The sequence below is a fragment of the Propithecus coquereli genome, unplaced genomic scaffold (genome assembly GCF_000956105.1).
Source record: "Propithecus coquereli isolate 6110/MARCELLA unplaced genomic scaffold, Pcoq_1.0 Scaffold50, whole genome shotgun sequence".
In the NCBI taxonomy this organism is placed as follows: Eukaryota; Metazoa; Chordata; class Mammalia; order Primates; family Indriidae; genus Propithecus; species Propithecus coquereli.
The window spans coordinates 6,244,015-6,263,255 of NW_012150841.1; the positions used below are offsets into that span (position 1 = coordinate 6,244,015).

General features: G+C 35.9%; 1 protein-coding gene across 1 annotated transcript in view; it reads left to right on the forward strand.

The window, feature by feature from the left end:
* POLA1 (polymerase (DNA directed), alpha 1, catalytic subunit) overlaps positions 1 to 19,241 on the forward strand; it is a 280,574-nt gene that overhangs the window by 31,706 nt on the left and 229,627 nt on the right. Inside the window, exons 17-26 of the mRNA XM_012656317.1 lie at positions 933 to 994; positions 2,659 to 2,748; positions 4,903 to 5,019; positions 6,245 to 6,420; positions 8,239 to 8,368; positions 8,859 to 8,978; positions 10,011 to 10,110; positions 11,807 to 11,931; positions 13,964 to 14,113; positions 14,527 to 14,649. Of these exons, the coding sequence (XP_012511771.1) occupies positions 933 to 994; positions 2,659 to 2,748; positions 4,903 to 5,019; positions 6,245 to 6,420; positions 8,239 to 8,368; positions 8,859 to 8,978; positions 10,011 to 10,110; positions 11,807 to 11,931; positions 13,964 to 14,113; positions 14,527 to 14,649 (1,193 nt within the window). The remainder of the gene's footprint in view (positions 1 to 932; positions 995 to 2,658; positions 2,749 to 4,902; positions 5,020 to 6,244; positions 6,421 to 8,238; positions 8,369 to 8,858; positions 8,979 to 10,010; positions 10,111 to 11,806; positions 11,932 to 13,963; positions 14,114 to 14,526; positions 14,650 to 19,241) is intronic.

Genomic DNA, 19,241 nt, shown 5'->3' on the forward strand with positions numbered 1-19,241 from the left:
AGTTTTCTGTGTGATGAAGCAAGACACCAAGGAATAACTAAATGTTTACCTATTTGGGAGGAGTTATAGTAATATCAAATTGGAGTAGGGTTGTGCCATGCATAAAATTCAATGGGTGAAGCAATTCCATAGAATTGTTGCATATGTGTTTTATCAATCATTTTCCAAGGAAGATTCTGACATATTCCATGTTGAGAGCTTGGCCAGTTAAATAAGCATTTTATTATCTACTAAAAAGAAATAATACTATTGACCTATTGTGTTTCTTGGACTCTCTCTTAGCCCAGAACCAGAGATTAACTTGTATAGCCTCTTCTGTCTGGTTTCTTAAGTATTAGGAAAGTGGGACTAGGAAATATGCAGAGAAGGGAGTCTGAGGTATGATTGTTGTGAAGTTTTACCCCTTACGTGGGTGGAACACATGAAACAAAATGATAATAGCCTGTTAAATAGGTACAAGAGAGCAGTCATTAGCTCATTTCAACATGCACTTATTCACTTTATGTATGAGGAAGTGTGAACAGCTGTTGTGTATGACAAGGAACTAGGGGTATAATAGGGGAAGGTTTGGTCATCTTTTCTAACTGATAAGGTTGAACTGAGTTCCTCCAATGTATGCTGCTTGAGGCTTTGGTAGTAGGGGGGATTTTCTTTGGGGGAGGCTATTAAAATCCTCCACTCTGACTTGAATGGATAGCAATTGTTTTATCAAAGCACTTTTAATAATTATAGAGACTTACGGTTCTGTACTTAGCTATTCTTTTGAGGTCCAACAACATGACCAATGGAAATACTTGATGATCCTCTTAATTCTTTAGGGATTGGGGGGAATTTATTTATGTTTAGAATAGTTTCCATTTGGAAACATGCAGTGTGTGTGTGCCTGAAATTAGACTAAGATGAGTGTTGGAATTTTTTTTTCCTTTTTACAGTTGTATCTAAACCAATGGACTGTATTTTTCCATATGCTTTCAAAGAAGTCATTGAGAAAAAGGTAAAGAACCCATTTATTCCTTTTAAATATGAAACACCTATTTGTTTAGAAAGAGAAAGAGAAAAGGAGGATGATATGGAATTATAGCAACAGGCTGTTCTGTATTTTAATTTATTGCATGTATTCTTGCTAGATTGGACTATGGCATTAACCCATTAAAATGTATTAGAAATAGAAAAGTAGAAACATTTAACAATATTTAAATGTTTCACTACTCGGAAATAATGGGATTCTACACTATATTAATAGATGGATAGGCTCAAACCCTCTTTCAGTGGCTTAGTTGGAAGCTTTTCCAAAATGCATGGTCAATGATTACTGTTTTGGGGAAGGTGTTGGGCCCAGCTTGAGGGAAACGAAATGAATTTGGGAATACTGTGAATGTTAAAGAGCCATGTATTGGCAAGGTTGATGTGGGCTGGCTAAAATCCATCAGTGATCTCTAAACTTCCTGTATGCTCCATGAAGAAGTTTTCATAGGTCCTTAATAAAATGGTGGGAAAAAGTAATATAATGTAGTGGGTTTTTCACAAAGGTCAATGCATTCAATCTAAAGAATTTCTTTTTTGGAGAGTATGTAGGTTTTTTTTTATAAAATGATGGTGTCGATAAATATGTAGGTTTGTTTTGTTTTTTAATGCTCTTGCTCGACAAAATGAAAAATGTTAGCCACCTCATCAGGGTCCACTTAATGTTGTTTTAAATTGGCTCGAGAAATCCAGTACTTGGGGAGGGGTGCTATTAGATTAGGCTATTATTTGTGAAGTGCCCTGAATTACTATTGGAGTAAAATGACCTGGAAAAATTCCATTAGAGTCAAACTGACATTTTTTAACCAACCTAGTTGTGGAAAACATATAGCCATCAAATTCCATTTTAGAGATGTCTTTTTCAATAGATTTATGGGGTACAAATGGTTTTTTGTTACATGCGTGAATTGTATAGTGGTGAGGTCTAGGCTTTTACTGTACCTGTCACCCGAATAGGGTACGTTGTACCTAATAGGTAATTTTTCATCCCTCAGCCCCCTCTTACTGTCCCCCTTTCTGAGTCTCCAATGTCCATTTTAAGAGATTTTTAACAAGAGTAGATCTTTTGAATACCTGATGTATATTCAGTAATCTGAGTAGAATTTTTATGAGGATGGGTTTTGTGCGATGATAGGTTTTATTTATACTTAAAACACTTATAATTCTTAAATAATGTTTGTTTTTAGTCTAGTTTTGTTTTTATCAGTTCTTATTACCACCATTTGAGATTAGTTTATACAATCCTTGAGATTTCTTTGCTTGGTAAATACATAAACAGTGAGGTCTACCAGGGATTATATAGGAAAGTAAGTGATGTTTTTGATAGGTACTCTGATTCATATGCTCTAAAATGTGTCCAAATGTACAAGCATGTCCCTGTGGAGGGACTTTCTGCATGATGTTGCTCATCATTTAAAATTTTGCTTTATTCACATGCTTATTACTAGAATGAGCTCCTCAGAGACTTTGTGCAATTATTACTGCAAAAACCTGGAATCAGGAATTTCATTGCTGCATTTAGTTTTAAAAAGATGGTTTCTTTTAACCCTAGTAAATCTTACCCTGATTGAAGAAGAAGCCAAGGTATAGCACTTGCGTATAAAGAGTCAATAACTGGTTGTTTTTATTTAACAGAATGTGAAGATTGAGGTTGCTGCAACAGAAAGAACACTGCTAGGTTTTTTCCTTGCAAAAGTTCACAAACTTGATCCTGATATCATTGTGGTAAGTGGATGTTTGATCATTTCATGAGGAAGCTCTTCATTCCTTAGTTCTTTTCGATGTGACTTTATTGGTACTTTTGAGCAGCAATGAATCTTTTCATGGTAAAATGACCCTATGGACTGGTGGGAATTGCTATACTTTCTGCTAATAGAAAGGGGGAAAAATCCCAGCTCCCTGCAAGATAGTTTTTTCTCTTTAATATGAATGAATTATCATTGAAGATTAGGATTCTCTAGTTATTTACTCTCAGAGACCAGCACATAACTAAAAGTGTGTAAACTGTTAGTATCTCCAAAGTTTTGGCTTAGTGGCCCAATTGTATAGTGGTCATAGGAGTTAGTTAATTCTTATGGTTTCATGTAAATCACAAAACTAAATATTTTAATTTTATAAGCTCAGTGGATCTCTATGACATATTCCGTTGAGAATTTAGAACTAGGAATTTTTTTTTCTCTTGGCGACCCAGTACGCTCCCAATTAGACAGTGAGAGCTAATAATTCATTGAGTTTTTGCCATAGTTCCTAAGAGCAACATTTTGCTTTGTATATCTTCTGGTTTTCCTTAGTTTGTAGGCTGTAGAACTCCTTCCTTCGTCTTTACTAGGTTAATGGATCAATCAAATTATGTTTTGATTTTGTTTTTTCAGAGGAAGGCAGGCTATAAATGCCTGTATTTTAAATGTGATACCAGTAATTTGGTTATATTGAAGCCTTGCAAAAATGTTTGCCATATCCTTCTTTCTCTACGTTCATTTTCACTCTTGGATACCTTATCTGGCAATGGTATAGCTAGTGTCTTGAGAGCCTGTGGACTGTAGCCAATAATCTCTGCACCTGCTTCCCCTATGGATATTTCAGGACCCATCTTTAAATGCCAAGAAGATTCTTCCACAGTACTGTACTGTGGTGCTCTGGCTCAGTACTAGGCCCTCACTTAGTCTTCAACAACAGTATCTTGGACCCCAAGGAGATGTCGTGGAGCCTAGGATACCTGGACCAGGCTTAGGGTGTTAGAGCCAAGTCTGTGTGTGAGAAATCCAGGTGTAAGATGGAATTCTGACATCAATTTGGGTCCCCGATCCCAGGCATGATAATTTGGAAATGATACTTTCTCAGGGCCTTTGAGTCTTTTAATTTAATAGACATAACTGCCATAAATATATAGTGATATATATATATAATTGTAGTTAAATACACATAACATAAAATTTACCATCTTGACCATTTTTAAGTGTACTGTTCAGGGATATTACTGGGTTCATAATATTGTGCAAACATCATGACCATCCGTCTCCATAACTCTTTTCATCTTGTAAAATGAAACTCTGTACTCATTAACTCCCCATTCCCCCAGCCCCTGGCAATCACCATTCTTTATGTTTCTATGATTTTGACTACTTTCAGTAATGGTATATAGTTTTAATTAAAATTAATAACAAGTAAACATTTATTGATCTGAGTTATTTAATTTTTAATAAACATAGGCATGTGAATCATGTTACATGTTGGAAATTGGAAATTACTATTATAGAAATTAAAAATCTGGTTGCATTTTTGAGATACTTTGTACTCTACAGTTTTGTTTCCTTGTTTTTAACAAATTTCTTATTTGAATTATTCAGTGATATTGTATATTTATCTTGTTACATATCAATTAAAAGTCTAAATCAGTAGTGTTTGAACTCAGTGTTTTAAGAAGAAACTAAATGCAATTCCTGAATTTTCTACGACGTCTTTTGTAAACTGTCATACAACACAGGCAGCATCTATATTTTTAAGGAAGCAAAATGGAATTGTTTGAATATAGCTTTTACTGAGAACGTAAAAAGTATGGGACGTTAAATTTGCATTTGCCTCTGGGACTGTGAGGCATGAGCTGCAAATTAAAAGACATCATATGAACCTTGCATCAATTAGGATGAAATAAAGTTTATTCCAGCAATCTGCTTAGCAGCCTTGTTAATGTCAGGGCTAATGAATGCTGCTGATGAATAAATTCCTGAAGAAGAAAGGACTCCCAATCGGAGGTAAGCGCATGATGTCTTCAATTAGAGACCAGAAAAAGAAAGGGCAAAGAAATTCTGTGCATATGAAGATAAATCCTCTAATTTGCATTTGTTATAACATTATTGCCTGACTTCTTTTTCTGACTAGGGTCATAATATTTATGGGTTTGAACTGGAAGTACTACTGCAGAGAATTAATGTGTGCAAAGTTCCTCACTGGTCTAAGATAGGTCGACTGAAGCGAGCCAACATGCCAAAGCTTGGGGTAATAATAATCTTCAAAATCTTACTTTATTTGGCTTTTTTTATATGGGGTAGCTACCAGGGAACACACTACTTTTAAAAGTAGGAATTGGTTGTCTTGTGATAGGAATTTCGGTACATTTTAACTTTGGCACTAAACATCTTTTCCTTTGAATTCAGCATTTTATTTGTAAAAACTTCAGTTAGATTCTAGGAATAGTGAACAAAGACAGTAGTACATTCATGTTACCTTCACTTTGTTATTTCCAAAGTGATAGCCCTTAGAGCAAAGTCGCAGGGTTCAGAAATCATTGAGTGTTATCCTTCAGGAAGAAGATGGGAAGAATGAATGGAAGGGAGCTGACGTTGAACGTATAAGGCAGTGGGCTAAGTGCTTTCTGTGTTAGTGACCTCTCACAGCAACTCCAATTTTATTTTATAGACATTCTCACAGGGGTAATGTAACTTGTTCAAGATCATATAACTAGTAAGGGGAAGAACTGAGATTTGAACCCAGGTCTGACTCTTTTAAGGACTATGTACTTTTCATTCTTCCTGCTTGTTTCATGTATCGAGGTTTTGGTGTGGAACACCTTCTTCCTAAACCTGACACTGCGCAGTGCTTGAAATCTTATTTTACTTAAAACTTATAAATAGAGTGGACGTGATGCCTCATCAGAGAAATCAGGAATCTGTATCTGTACCTTTTATAATGCTATCCAGTTATTCTGTTGCTATAGATTATAGTTGGGACCATTGCTCTGGTTTCTTTTCCTATTCATATCTTTAAGGTGGTAGAGTTGTTATTAACACTTCTTCTGAATACTTGCTTAGCTAACTCTACCCTCTTCAAGATTTTCTTTATATGGCATGTTCTGAGTGAGGTCTTACTCCACCACCCTGTTTAAAATGCAGTCCCCCAAATTCCTTGTCCTCCTCACCTTGCTCTACTTTTCCCTTTTTCCATATACTTATTACCTTGTAAAACTATATAATTTCTTGTTTATGATGTCTATTTTTAATTTTATGTCATAAATGAGATCAAGTATCTTTTCTGTTCACTGCTGTGTCCTGAGTGCCTAGAGCAGTGTCAGATACCTAGTAAATGTTCAAAAATATTTGATTGATGAATGGAAGAATGAGAGTTTCATCATTGTAATTTTTGGGCCAGCTTCAGAATAGATTAGAAGCAAATGTTCTCAATGTTTGCTCTTTCATGGGATTTGCTTTTTGTCCTCATCTTGTAGGGCCGGAGTGGATTTGGTGAAAGAAATGCTACCTGTGGCCGAATGATCTGTGATGTGGAAATCTCAGCAAAGGAATTGATTCGTTGTAAAAGCTACCATTTGTCTGAACTTGTTCAACAGATTCTGAAAACTGAAAGGGTTGTAATCGCAATGGAAAATGTACGAAATATGTACAGGTATGCTCCTGGATTCTTCAGAATTCATCTTTCTTGAAATTAACAACAATAGCAACAACAGGACACCAGAACTGTCCTTAGGCTGGAGCGATATGAGCTTGTGGTGCTGTCTGTCTTCATGTCAGTACCACCATCTCCATTACTTTCATAATTTAAACTAGTTTACCTCTTGAATTATTCTGATTTGATCAGTTTATCTCCATCTCCTTCACCTGTCTTAATACTATCTTGATGTTTCCTAATAGTTTGGAAATTGATAGGAAATTTATATTTCTACTCTTGATTAATTTATTCGGGAATTAGTGTAGATATTTTAGAAATATAAAAACTGAGCAATCATTAAGTTATTTAGAGATACTGCTTGTTTATTTCTTTCTTCTACTCCTCTGGCCATTTCTCATTCATTCCTGCTAGTTCCTCCTGAGTCCTTCGTTGGACTGCTTCTCATGTCTGACTGTGCTCCTTCTCCAGGTGATTTCATGGAGTCTTAGGAATTTAAATACCATGTGGGTACTGATGCCTCCCACCTGTGTATTTTCAGATTAGACCTCCCCCGTGAATTCCAGACTCACTGTATCTACTTGCCTTTTCTACTTGATATCTAATATGAACCTTCAGCTTGTTCAAAACTGAGCTTTTGATCTTCTACCCTTGACTCTTCCTGTAGTCTTTCCTTACTAAATTAATGACAATTGTTATCTTTCCATTGCTGCTGAAAACCTCCAAAGTCATTCTCAGCCCCAAACCACTGAGATATCCTTGATTTCTCTCTCTGACATCCCACAGTAGATCCATCAGGGAATCCTGTCAGCTCTAGCTGCTAGATATATCTATATCTGACCACTTCTTTTCACCTCTGTTGGACCCACCCTGGTCCAAGCCATCGTCCTCTTTCCCCTGGATTACACGGTTTACATACCTATGTCCTTGCTTTTGCCCTTGCCCCCTTGTGGTCTGGACCAGAGTTATCCTGCTAAAATTAAGTTAGATATGGTACTCTGTTTAAAATCTTCTAATAACTCTGTTTCATTCAGAGTAAAAACCAGAGTCCTATTTTGACCTATAAGGTTCTGTACAATATGTCTCTATGCCATTAACTCTGTCCTTATCTCCTAGTGCTCTTTCCATCATTCTCTCTGATCTAGGCATATTGGTCTCCTTCCTGGTCCTGGAAGTACAGTGTCAGATTTACACTAAGCTCAGGGCCTTTGAGTGTGCTGTTCTGTCTGGAGTACTCATCTCTTAGATATTCATCCATAAAACTTGCTCCATCACTTCCTCTGGGTCTTTATTCTCAGTGAAATCTTCCCCAGTTCCCTAACTACGATTCCAGTCTCTGCCCCGATACTTAATATCCCCTTTGCTTCTTAACTTTTTCTCCTTAACACTTAGCATTATGTAACATATTATATATTTAATTTCTTTTTCTTTTTTATACTCTGTCTCCCCCATGAGGACATAAGCTCCATGAGGACAGGGATTTTTGTTTGTTTTGGTCACAGGCAATGCCTAGCACATAGTAAGCATGCAATATATACGTCCTGGATGAAATAAATGAAAGGATTTAAGTAGTTTTCAGGTTTGTAGTTAATACATTACTCGATTTTATTTTTATGGGATTTTTTTGTTTTTTGAAGAAAGGCATTAGGATCAACAGTATGAATGAATTTCTAGTTACATACTGACCTTATTTTAAATTGTTTCCAAAGCTGGGGTGCCTTTGCTCTGAAATTCCTTGTAATATTTTATGAAGTTCTGATTATAGTCATTGTTTCTTTTAATTACTTGATTCTGTTTCATTCTTACTTTTCTGTACAGTGAATCTTCTCATCTGTTGTACCTGTTGGAACACACCTGGAAAGATGCCAGGTTCATTTTGCAGATCATGTGTGAGCTAAATGTTCTTCCATTAGCATTGCAGATCACTAACATCGCTGGGAACATTATGGTAAATTTAACTTAGAAAGGGGGAAAAGCATTTCCTGTTGGATTCAGTGTTTGCTTGGGGTAGTTGTTATATGATAATGAGTCTAAATGCATGCTTATAAAATGAGTAACTTGGATTCTGAAAGCTGGGCTTCTTTTGTAAAAGGAATAACTGGTTGAGATAAGGGGAGGAATGCCAGGTGCAGTGTGTTGAAATTTGGGCGAACATAAGGATCTTCTCTCTAACATCTGGATGTGTCTGTCTGGTGGAATGGTCCATTTGACAGTAAAGAAATAGCCAAATTGTCAATATTTTAAGTTCTCTTTATCTCCTTTAACTATAATGCTTAAAGAAAACGTTGGAAATAATTTAGTACCTCTTTAAAAAAAAAGTAGGCTTGTTATTTTGAGAGGTTTTGAAGGAGGTGCTATGATTAAATGTACCAATTCAGAGTTGCTTTTGTTCATTGTGGTTTTGAGCTCAAATTTATAAAAGAAATTCTATTTAATAGTCCAGGACGTTGATGGGTGGACGATCTGAACGTAACGAGTTCTTGTTGCTTCATGCATTTTATGAAAACAACTATATTGTGCCTGACAAGCAGATTTTCAGAAAGTCTCAGCAAAAACTGGTGGGTCTAAAATTGTATAGTATTTTGCTTTTTGTTATCCCCCCCTTTTTATTACCTAGATAGCCTTTTTTTGCTGTGATAACACCTGCTTCCAAAATAATTAATCCCCTGTGTGCTGTAGAAACCACATCAAGTTTATTCCCTTGTGTTTGTGTGGTTGTTTCCTTTTCCACTTTTCTTTGTACAGAAAAAATTATTTGTGAAATATGAAATTCTTCGAGGGAGGCATTAGACCTCTCTGATGGGTGACCATACCTGGAAAATGGTTTGCCACCATAACCCTACCCAAAGTTAAATGCCAGTTTAACTTTTTATTTCCTTAAACCTGTGAACCTTTATTTTTCTGTTGCATTTTTCTATGCTAGTATGATTAAGGTCTCCACAATCAGGTTTCTGAAGTGGCCTCTGTCACTTTGGAACTCTGTCACTAGCGCTGATAGTAATTGATTCAGAATGGGAATTGAATGTTAAAATGTAATTCAGATTCTTGTATTTGCTCGTTTTATGCACCTTATCAAAATTGGTATAGGGAGTATATTAATTTAGAGGACTAAGTTCTGCTGAGGAATGTTGGCCATTAATAAACTACTTAGGAATGGATTTTCAGTACATGGATGTACTTATTTTATGGTGTCCTTATTAATAATGAGAATAATGATATTTCATGTTTTTACATCATGAATGTTAGTCAATTTAAGACAATCTCAAATTTTATATAATATGAAAAGTATTTTTAATATCCATTGATTTAAAAATATGAAATTTCTATGAATTCAGAAACATTTAAAAATAGAATGTGCATATTTAACTCAGAGATCTATAATAGTATTTGTTTAGGAAACTACCATGGTTGGCATTCATTTGGATTCATGAACATATTATAATAACTATCTTCACAGGTGGGACCACTAACTTAAAGTAAATAACGTTTATTAGAACTGAATATTGCAATTGGAAAAGAGGGAATCATAAAACTTCTTAATTAGTTAATTAGTTTCTGGCTGGTGAAGTTATCTTTCCATTTGATATTAGGGAGATGAAGATGAAGAAATTGATGGAGATACCAGTAAATACAAGAAAGGCCGTAAGAAAGCAGCTTATGCTGGAGGCTTGGTTTTGGATCCCAAAGTTGGTAAGGCTGGGCAGCAAATTGGTTTGCCCCTGGTGTTAAGGAATTTCTTAATGTAGAACTAGGCTTGAGATAGAAGACCTGAATTATGTCTTATAAGTCAGCAAATAGTTCTCATAATGACCTTATTTTTATCATTTTTGTTCATGTGAAAATCTTGTTTGCCAGTCACCTGACATGGAATTAATGTGATTTTTTTTTTTTTGCTGTTCCAATAAAATTTTATTTATGGACATTGAAATTTAAATTTCAGATAGCTTTCATGTATCATGAAATATTATTCTGTTTTTGACTTTTTCCAACCACTTAGAAATGTAAAAACTATTCTTAGCTCATGGGTGGTACAAAAACAGGCAGTAGGCTGGATTTGATCTGTACATAGTTTGCCAACCCCTGATCCCTGATCCAGTATATAGATAGCTGTTTGTCCTGTAGGAGCACCCCTGTTGTCTTTCAGTCACTCTGTGAGGGTGAGCTCTGCCTCTGCCCAGTGTGCCGGGACCAGTTCATTTGGACAGCAGAGTTAAAAAAAAGCGCATACAGTAACCACCAAATTTAACTTTGACAGGAGAATAACTTTTCCCTGTTGTCATGAATGGCAAGGAAGATATTTTATGGTACACAGATGGAATCTTTTTTAAAAAATGATATTAACTATTTTCAAGTGTATGGTTCAGTAGTAGTGTTAAGTACACTCACATTGTTGTACAGGAATTAATGTGAATTTTGTCAGGTAACTTGAACTCTGAGTAGGAGACATTTTCGACAAAAGCAATTTTATTATTAGTTGTAATGAAATAGAGGAGTAATACTTTGGTGTTAGATAGATCTGGATTTGAATTCTATGTGATCTTGGGCTGCCTGTTTAACCTCTGTGTGCCTCAGTTTCCTCTTCCATAAAATGGAAATAAGAATAATATCTGCCATACAGAGATTTAAGGATTAAAAGTGATTATTTAGTATAGTGCGTGACACAGACTAAGCTATCAGTATATGTTTGCAGTGATTACTGTCTTAATAGCTGACATTTATTTTTATGCAGTTTCTTCTCAAGGTGAAGATAACTCTTTGTAAATGTCCTGAAGAAATACATTATAGTAGCTTTCTGTTCACCTTTTATAAGTAAAACGGGCGAATTGTTCCACTACTGACATTTTATTTATTTTTGTGTGTGTGTGTGTGTGTGTGTATGTCTCTTTGATTTCTAGCAGTTCATGTATAGGTAAATGGGCTGTCCATTTTATTCTTTGAAGGTGTGATAGTAAAAAAGTATATATACATAAACCACTCACTGGGGTTTTTATTTGGGTGTGGGTGGGAGAGTAGGTGGGAGGGAATGCTTGCTTTGAGAATTTAACAACTTTTTTTTGAAATGGATATGACACCTTCCTAAAATAATCGATTTGGGAAGGTGTTTGCCCAGAATAATGGTGTGCTTTGGGAACTGCTAGGGAAAGGACTAGTTGTAGCTGGTTTTAAGGAGAGGCGGGATCTTTCCCTCCCTCTTTTTTTCTGATCTGGGTTTTCACTCAAATCCAAGTCATTTTATGGAGTGGTAGTTGACTCTCTTTTTTTCTGCCTCACAGCTCTGGATAGTATGTAGTTTTTAATATACTTCATAATATAGCGCTTCTAATATGTTTTGACAATTCTGCTTCCTTTAGTCTTTTTATGACATTATATGGGTTTTTTATTTCAGGTTTTTATGATAAGTTCATTTTGCTTCTGGACTTCAACAGTTTATATCCTTCCATCATACAGGAATTTAACATTTGTTTTACGACAGTGCAAAGAGTTGCTTCAGAGGCACAGAAAGTTACAGAGGTTTGTATTCAACCTGAGACTCTTGAGATTGAGGTTTAAAGAATTGCTTAAAGAAGGAAGAGAACCAAAGGGGTTAGCATTTTAGTTTTTCCTCTTAAAGAATACACTAATTATGTCCTTTCTTAGAGGTCAAAAAAGGAGAAGGGTAGAAAGAGGCTCAGGTTCTGTGCCTTTTTTAAACAGTTGTATTGAGGTATAATTCATGTATCATATAATCCACCTACTTAAAGTATGCAGTTCAGTGGCTTTTAGTGTAGTCACAGAGTTTGCAACCATCAGCACAATCAATTTTAGGACATTTTCATTATTCCCCAAAGAAACCTTTTAGTTGTTACCTCCCTCAATATCTCTATCCCTCCTAGCTCTAGGCACCCACTAATCATTCTGCCTGTATAGATTTGTGTATTCTGGACATTTCATATAAATGGAATCATACACCCAACCACATCCTTGGGAGCTGTTTTTCAGTCCTAATTTCATATTCCCAGAAGAGAGAATCTGATAGGCCTGCCTAGGTCAGTCAGCACCCCTGGTCCTCATCACCTGTGACCACAGGAGTGAACTCAGAGTATAAATCTGGCTGCTAAGGATGGGCCTTTCTGTGGCACTAGAGGATAATTTGACAGAGAAGGTATTTAATTTAATTTACGGAGAAGGTATCCTCAAAAGATAGTGACTGCATTTGATGAATATTCTTTGAGCTCTGTCCTGCTACTGTGCCAACATTGTGATAATTATCATTATCCAGCCCCTGCCCCCAAACCCCTTTCTACCACCATTTTATTTATTTGAGCTTTCCAGTTTTGGATTCTGGATATGTAATAGAATCATTTTAGAGTTGGATGAGACCTTAGAGGTTATCTAAGAAATACTGTATATGTTAGTAATTTATAGATTCCATATTATTTTCATGCGCAGTACCTCATTTGGTCTTCAAAACAGTATCACAGAGGTAGTGGTGATAGAACTTGGAGTTGATTGTAAATTTCCTGACTCTAGTTCCTTTCGGTTTACTTTTTATCTGACTTCCATAGTTGCTATAAATAAATTGGAATGTGTACCAAGATCTCTTTAATAGGTTTGCTATCATGATCTACTATATTGGAAAACAGTAGGTCCCTGTTACTTTTGTAAGAGTATTCATTTGAAGATATTGATCTTTATAAAATCAGATAGTTTGTAAAGACTGGGTTATCAAATGGCATTGACTTGACATACTCTAAGCCAAGAGGTTTATTTTTAATTTTGAAACTTTGAAAGGGCAAATGTGCCTGGCTTTCTTTGCAGCCTGTTAATAGAATTAATGGAGACTTGAGAAAAGTGGTCTAATGCTTTCCCTGCTGTAAATTTTAATATAAGAAGACTGCTGGTTGCTTTTCTAAAATGTTGTTCTTCTACCGATTGTACTAGCAATTTATAGGTAAAAGGTACTACATAAATGCTAAGGAATATATATGTATTAATTTTTAGAAATGTCATGGCCTATTTAAATGTGCTCCATGAAAGAAGTTTACTGATTTAGTATTTAGCTTTTTATTTGTAGTCTAAAGCATTTATAATAATTGCTATTATTCTCCATAGTTTTAAAATTCTATAGCATTTTGTTTGGTAGTAAGAATGATTTAAAAAAGTAGTTTAGCTGCTGGTTATTTTTTTTTTAATCCTAGAGGTCTGTCTCAATGTTTGTATTTTAAAAACATTTTCCCCAGATGTGTTGCTCGCCAGTCTTGTTGGAGAGAGGATAGTATGTGTAAAAATTCATCCCTTTAAATGAAATCTAAATTTGTGAGTAACTACAGGGGTGGGAAATTGGAAATGACAGGCTGATAGAATTGGGAGAAAAGAGGGTAATGTTAACTTCTTCTAAAACCCTCTCAGCTCTTTCTTATACTACCCATGCTTTATTGACCTTTACTTACACAAGAAAGTATTCAAGATGTGATCATGGGGTAAAGCTCCCACAAAATGTTATTTTAGGAATTTATTTCATGAAAGTTTGATTTGTATGAAATTTCTGTTGTGTGTTCATCAGGATGGAGAGCAAGAACAGATCCCTGAGTTGCCAGATCCAAACTTAGAAATGGGCATTTTGCCCAGAGAGATCCGGAAACTGGTAGAGCGGAGAAAACAAGTCAAACAGCTAATGAAACAGCAAGAGTTAAATCCAGACCTTGTTCTTCAGGTATATCTTTTTACTAAGAGACATCTGAGTGACAGTCTCAGCTTTTAGAATTTGATTATTTAGGAATGGAATAAACAGGATGCTATGGGCAAATACATGTGCTTTTAAGTTTGTGGGTAGGTAACCATTCAAAAATACTAGAGTACCTCAGTGGAAGGCACCTTTACCTGTAAAGGCCATATCTGAGTGAGATCCTTCTGACTCTTGACTCTTGGGAGCTTTAGAGTCTGTTTACTTGCTTTTAGGAGGTTACAGAGTCATGGATCCAGAGGATGAATTGAGTGTGTAAAGAGTTTTTTTAAAGGGTTATTGAGGGTTTTACCTTCTCATTGGTGATTTAGAAAGACATCCAATATAATGCTTAAGTGTCTGCAAGTATTGTTGTTTGTCTTTTGCCCTTGTGTGGTCTGCAGTATGACATTCGACAGAAGGCTCTGAAGCTCACAGCGAACAGTATGTACGGTTGCCTGGGATTTTCCTTCAGCAGATTTTACGCCAAACCACTGGCTGCCTTGGTGACATACAAAGGAAGGGAGGTAAATAGCATAATAGCATTCACATCTCTAAATATGATAGTATTTTTAACTGTACATATTATAGTGTGGGAGAGTCAAGTTTGTTATCTAGTTATACAGCTTCAAATACAGTACCCCTTTCTTAGGACAAGTTTGAGACAAATAGACATTTAAATAAGGATTCATTAATTTGTGTGTGTGTGTGTGTGTTTATTGAACATCTACTATGTGCCAGGCATTGTTCTGGGTACTGGGAATAGAGTGTCAAGCAAGACATAAAAGGTCCCTGGTATCATGAGGCTTAACATTTTACCCAGTGTGGGATATGGGCTGGGGTGAAGGTAGTTTGGGAAAACAGACTGTAAAAAAGCGAATAAACAAATACAAGAAATAACCAAGAAAATACGATAGAAGTAAATGCTCCACAGATAATTAAAACAGGGTGGTGGGCTAGAGAATGTTTAGATGGCTAGTTTAGAGTGGTCAGGGAAGGCTTCTTTGAGGAGATGACATGAATAAGACCTAAATGATATAAGGGAGTTAGTTTTTTTGCTGATGGATTGACTTGGAGTGTGAAGGAAAGGTAGAAATCAGGAGGATAGCTAGTGGAGCCTTTTACTAAGATGGAGGAAACTGGGAAACAGTTATATCTTGGATGTGTTGTCTTTGACATGAATAGTAGATCTCCAGGCATACTAAGTAGGACGTTGGATGTATAAATCTAGAATTTCAGGAATATGTCAGGACTAGAGTTATTGATTGAGAGTTATTAGCTTTAGTAAGATGGGCCAGATAACAAACAGATTTTAAGTACTGTCACTTAATGAACACTGTAAGCTTCATCTATTTTAGTACTATGTGCATGGGTTTTTCTTAATTTGTAAAAGAATAGTTGTAAAAATTCCATTCAACTCCATTAAACTATTGTCTGTCAGTAAATTTAAGACTGCTCAGTCTTAAAGGAGGTAGTTAGTCGTGATGGGCAAAATGCTTGTACTGGGGGGTCTGGACTCCAAATACTCCAGAACAGGAGTTGGCAAACTGTGCCCCACTGGCCAAATCCAGCATGCCATCTATTTTTGTAAATAAGGTTTTATTGGAATAGAGCCAAGCTCATTCATTTACATATCATCTATGGCTGCTTTTGCATTATAACAGCAGAGTTGAGTAGTCAAGATAGAGGCTTGCATGGCCTGCAAAACCTAAAACATTTACTATCTGGCTTTTTCTAGGAAAAAAAGTTTGCTGACCCCCGTAGAGTCCATACCAGCTCTGTCCAGTAGAACTTTAAGTTGATGAAAACGTTCTCCATCTGTACCATCCAATACAGCACTCTAGCCACAGGTGGCTAGTGAGAACTTGATTTCTGGCTAGTGACAACTAGCTGAGGAACTGGACTTTTAGATTTCTTTAATGAATTTAAATTTAAATAGCCACATGTGGCTAGTGGCTACTGTATTGGGCAGTGCAAATCTAGCTGGTATGTGAAACAAAACATCAGGCTGTTTGGAGTCACTCTTCTGTTGGCAGCCCTGTCTCAAAGACATGGCTTGGGGCACAGCGAGGAAGGGCAAAACGTGTGTTCAACACCAGCAATGTGTTGAAAGCTTTCATATGTGTCATTTCATTAAAATCACACAAGAATCCTTTGATATAGGTAATAATGTTCCCATTTTGAAGTTGAGGAAGCTAAGCCTAAAAGAGGTGAAATATAAGTGACTATTTTGAATGTGAATCCATATCTTCCTGATTTAAGTCTTTTACTCCATTAGGTCTGTCTCCTCCATCTCAAAATGTCTTTCACGACTGTGGTTCTGCTTTATAATCTGCCTCTTATTCCTTAAAGATCATCTTTTTCGATACACATCTCAAGAGATGGGCCTTTTTTACATGAAAAAGATACAGGTGCTTTAGGGGCTAGTTGAAGTGAGGAAAGGATGTTTTCAGTTTCTTAGGCTAAGTTTACTTCAAAATTATTTAAATTTTATTTCTGTATGTGTATCCAGTGGCTTCTGATAGAATACCGTCTTATTTTTGTATTAGGAAATGCACTCGCTATGCCCCAACTGGGTGATAATACATGGGTTGACTATTGAGATTGGATCAAGGTTACTCTTAAGTTTCTCACGAGAGGCAATAGTTGACAATTTACTCCCTTGGAGAGTGCCTCTTGCTGTTGGGAAATCCCTGTTGTTACATTTTTTGCATTGGCTCAGAAATCCACAAGCTTAAAAGGGCACTGTTGATAATGATAAGCCCCAAATTTGTCCAACGATCTTCCCCACTCCCCTAATCCATTGTGTTTTAAGGGCAATATTTTCGTTTAGCTGGATTTTTTTAATAGGGAGTTTAAACTCAATTTTTATTTTTGTTATATAAAATATAGCTATAATAAATCATTAAATAAACATAAAAAATTCTGCTTTCCCCACTAAAAAACAGAATTTCAGACAAATCTAGAAGTAATCACATGTGATTTAAATTCCTTGTTTCTATTTCCCCCCCCTTTTTTTTTTGTCCCTTTGCTCCTTCCCACAAATAATGATTAGTACAACTGTGAAAAGTAGGCCTTTAAAGTAATTTGAGGTTGGCCAGGCACAGCGGCTCATGCCTGTAATTCTAGCACTCTGGGAGACCAAGGTGGAAGGATTGCCTGAGCTCAGGAGTTCGAGACCAGCCTGGACAAGAGCGAGACCAGACCCCCCTCTACTAAAAATAGAAAAATTAGCCAGGCACAGTGGTGTGTGCTTAGAGTCCTAGGTACTTGGGAGGCTGAGGCAAGAGGATGGCTTGAGCCCAGGGGTTTGAGGTTGCAGTGAGCTACAATGATGCCACTGCACTTTAGCCTGGGTGACAGAGCAAGACTCTGTCTCAAAAAAAAAAAAAAAGTAATTTGAGGTTAATGAGAAATAATAATTACACAGTTTCTCCCTGGAAATCTTATTCTAGAAGATCCATAGTCACCTACAGATATTATTTCCTAAAATAAAAATGATTGTTAAAGTATTGGTCACAATTATTAGCACTGGTGAATGGAACTGTGGCCATCTTTCTTTGAGTTTGCTAGCATTTCTCATGTATTCTGTTAATTCTTTGTGGTTTTCAAGTGTCTCTTAATTATTAAAGACGTAGGAAGGAGTGAAGTGAAAATGACAGTCAGTTTGCTGAGATTTTGGAATACCTTTGTAACTTATTATACTAGTATTTTTGGTGATAAGATAGAGCGGACAAAATGATATATTAATAGTAACCTGAAGATCCTATAAGTTGTTTGCTTTTAAAGTCTTTGTAGGATAAATTAAAGTTCAAGTGGAAATTAATGAGAAAGAAACCTGGTAGCATACCATTGCGAAAGATTGTAAAATTTTGCATTTGGATATGGATTAATACATAATCTGGAGAGGCCTTCGAAGCCCTTTCTTCCTTTTTAAGTCTATTTTATGTTTGCTCAGTTTTGTTGGAATCGTGCAGGTTTGGCTCTGGTGACCTAATAATTTCTGTAATCAAATGTATTGTGGCTGCTAGCATACTCAGAGTAATTACTAATTGTACTTTTAAAAACAGGTTTGTAATAAAAATGCTAACAGTTGTGTCAGATGGGTATCAATATTGTCTTTTCACAGGTGTGACCTTTCACACTTAAACTCTTCCATGATTTTGAATTGCTCAGTATATGGGTAGAGGAATTAGTTAATGGTTAAGGAATCGTATAAAGGAGCTCACAGTGTGCAAATTATTTAAAAATAATGAAGTCAGTGTTCCAGAGAAGTAATGTGGAACCTTCATTTATAGACACTTGAAAGTGAATCTGTACAAATATTATTTGCATTTGTGTTTGTTCTCAATGTATGTGTAGAAAGGCATAAAAAAAGAAATTGGGCAAGCCTACAGCACTGAGTGGTCATGTATTTTTAAACCACGAAGAAAAACTATCAGTTGTCAAGTGCCTGATGTGGTAATTGAAGGGATTGTTCACTAGATGGCGATAGACACCCTGAGATCATTAATCAATTAAGGATTTTATTCTGAGAAGGCCATTTAATGACTCAAATCTGTCCACATTTTAGACTTTTATTGATTTTGGAACTATTAAAGAAAGGCTAAAATTAGCCCAAAGGGTTATAATAGTCTAATATTAGTGTTTAAAATAATGATGATTTTTGAATCATAAGTTTTATTGATAAGAATAATCATTTAATTTATCAGAGCAAGCTAATTCTTCTATCAAGTAGCTAATTTCATATTTCTGGCCATGGAGCCAGGCTGGGATACTCAGTCCCAGTATAAGAGGCTAATCTAAAGAGACTTGGGAATGATTTTGATATATAATTTTGCCTCTTTGAATTTGTTTATTTTTATTGAGGCATTTCAAACTTACTATATACTTATAAACATACTCGTTGCATAATCCTTGTGTAATGGTAATATTTGTCTTTATGGAGTAATTGGTACTTACCGACATTGGTATTGTTTTATTTCTCCACTTTGTTATTTCTGTGCCCTTGAGAAAACCTCTTGAGAAAACCTTTTTTTATCTGGATTTCTGACTGCATTTTACAGTGAATGTATGCTCTAATGTTTGGGTATAGAATCCATGCATTTTCATTTTCCCA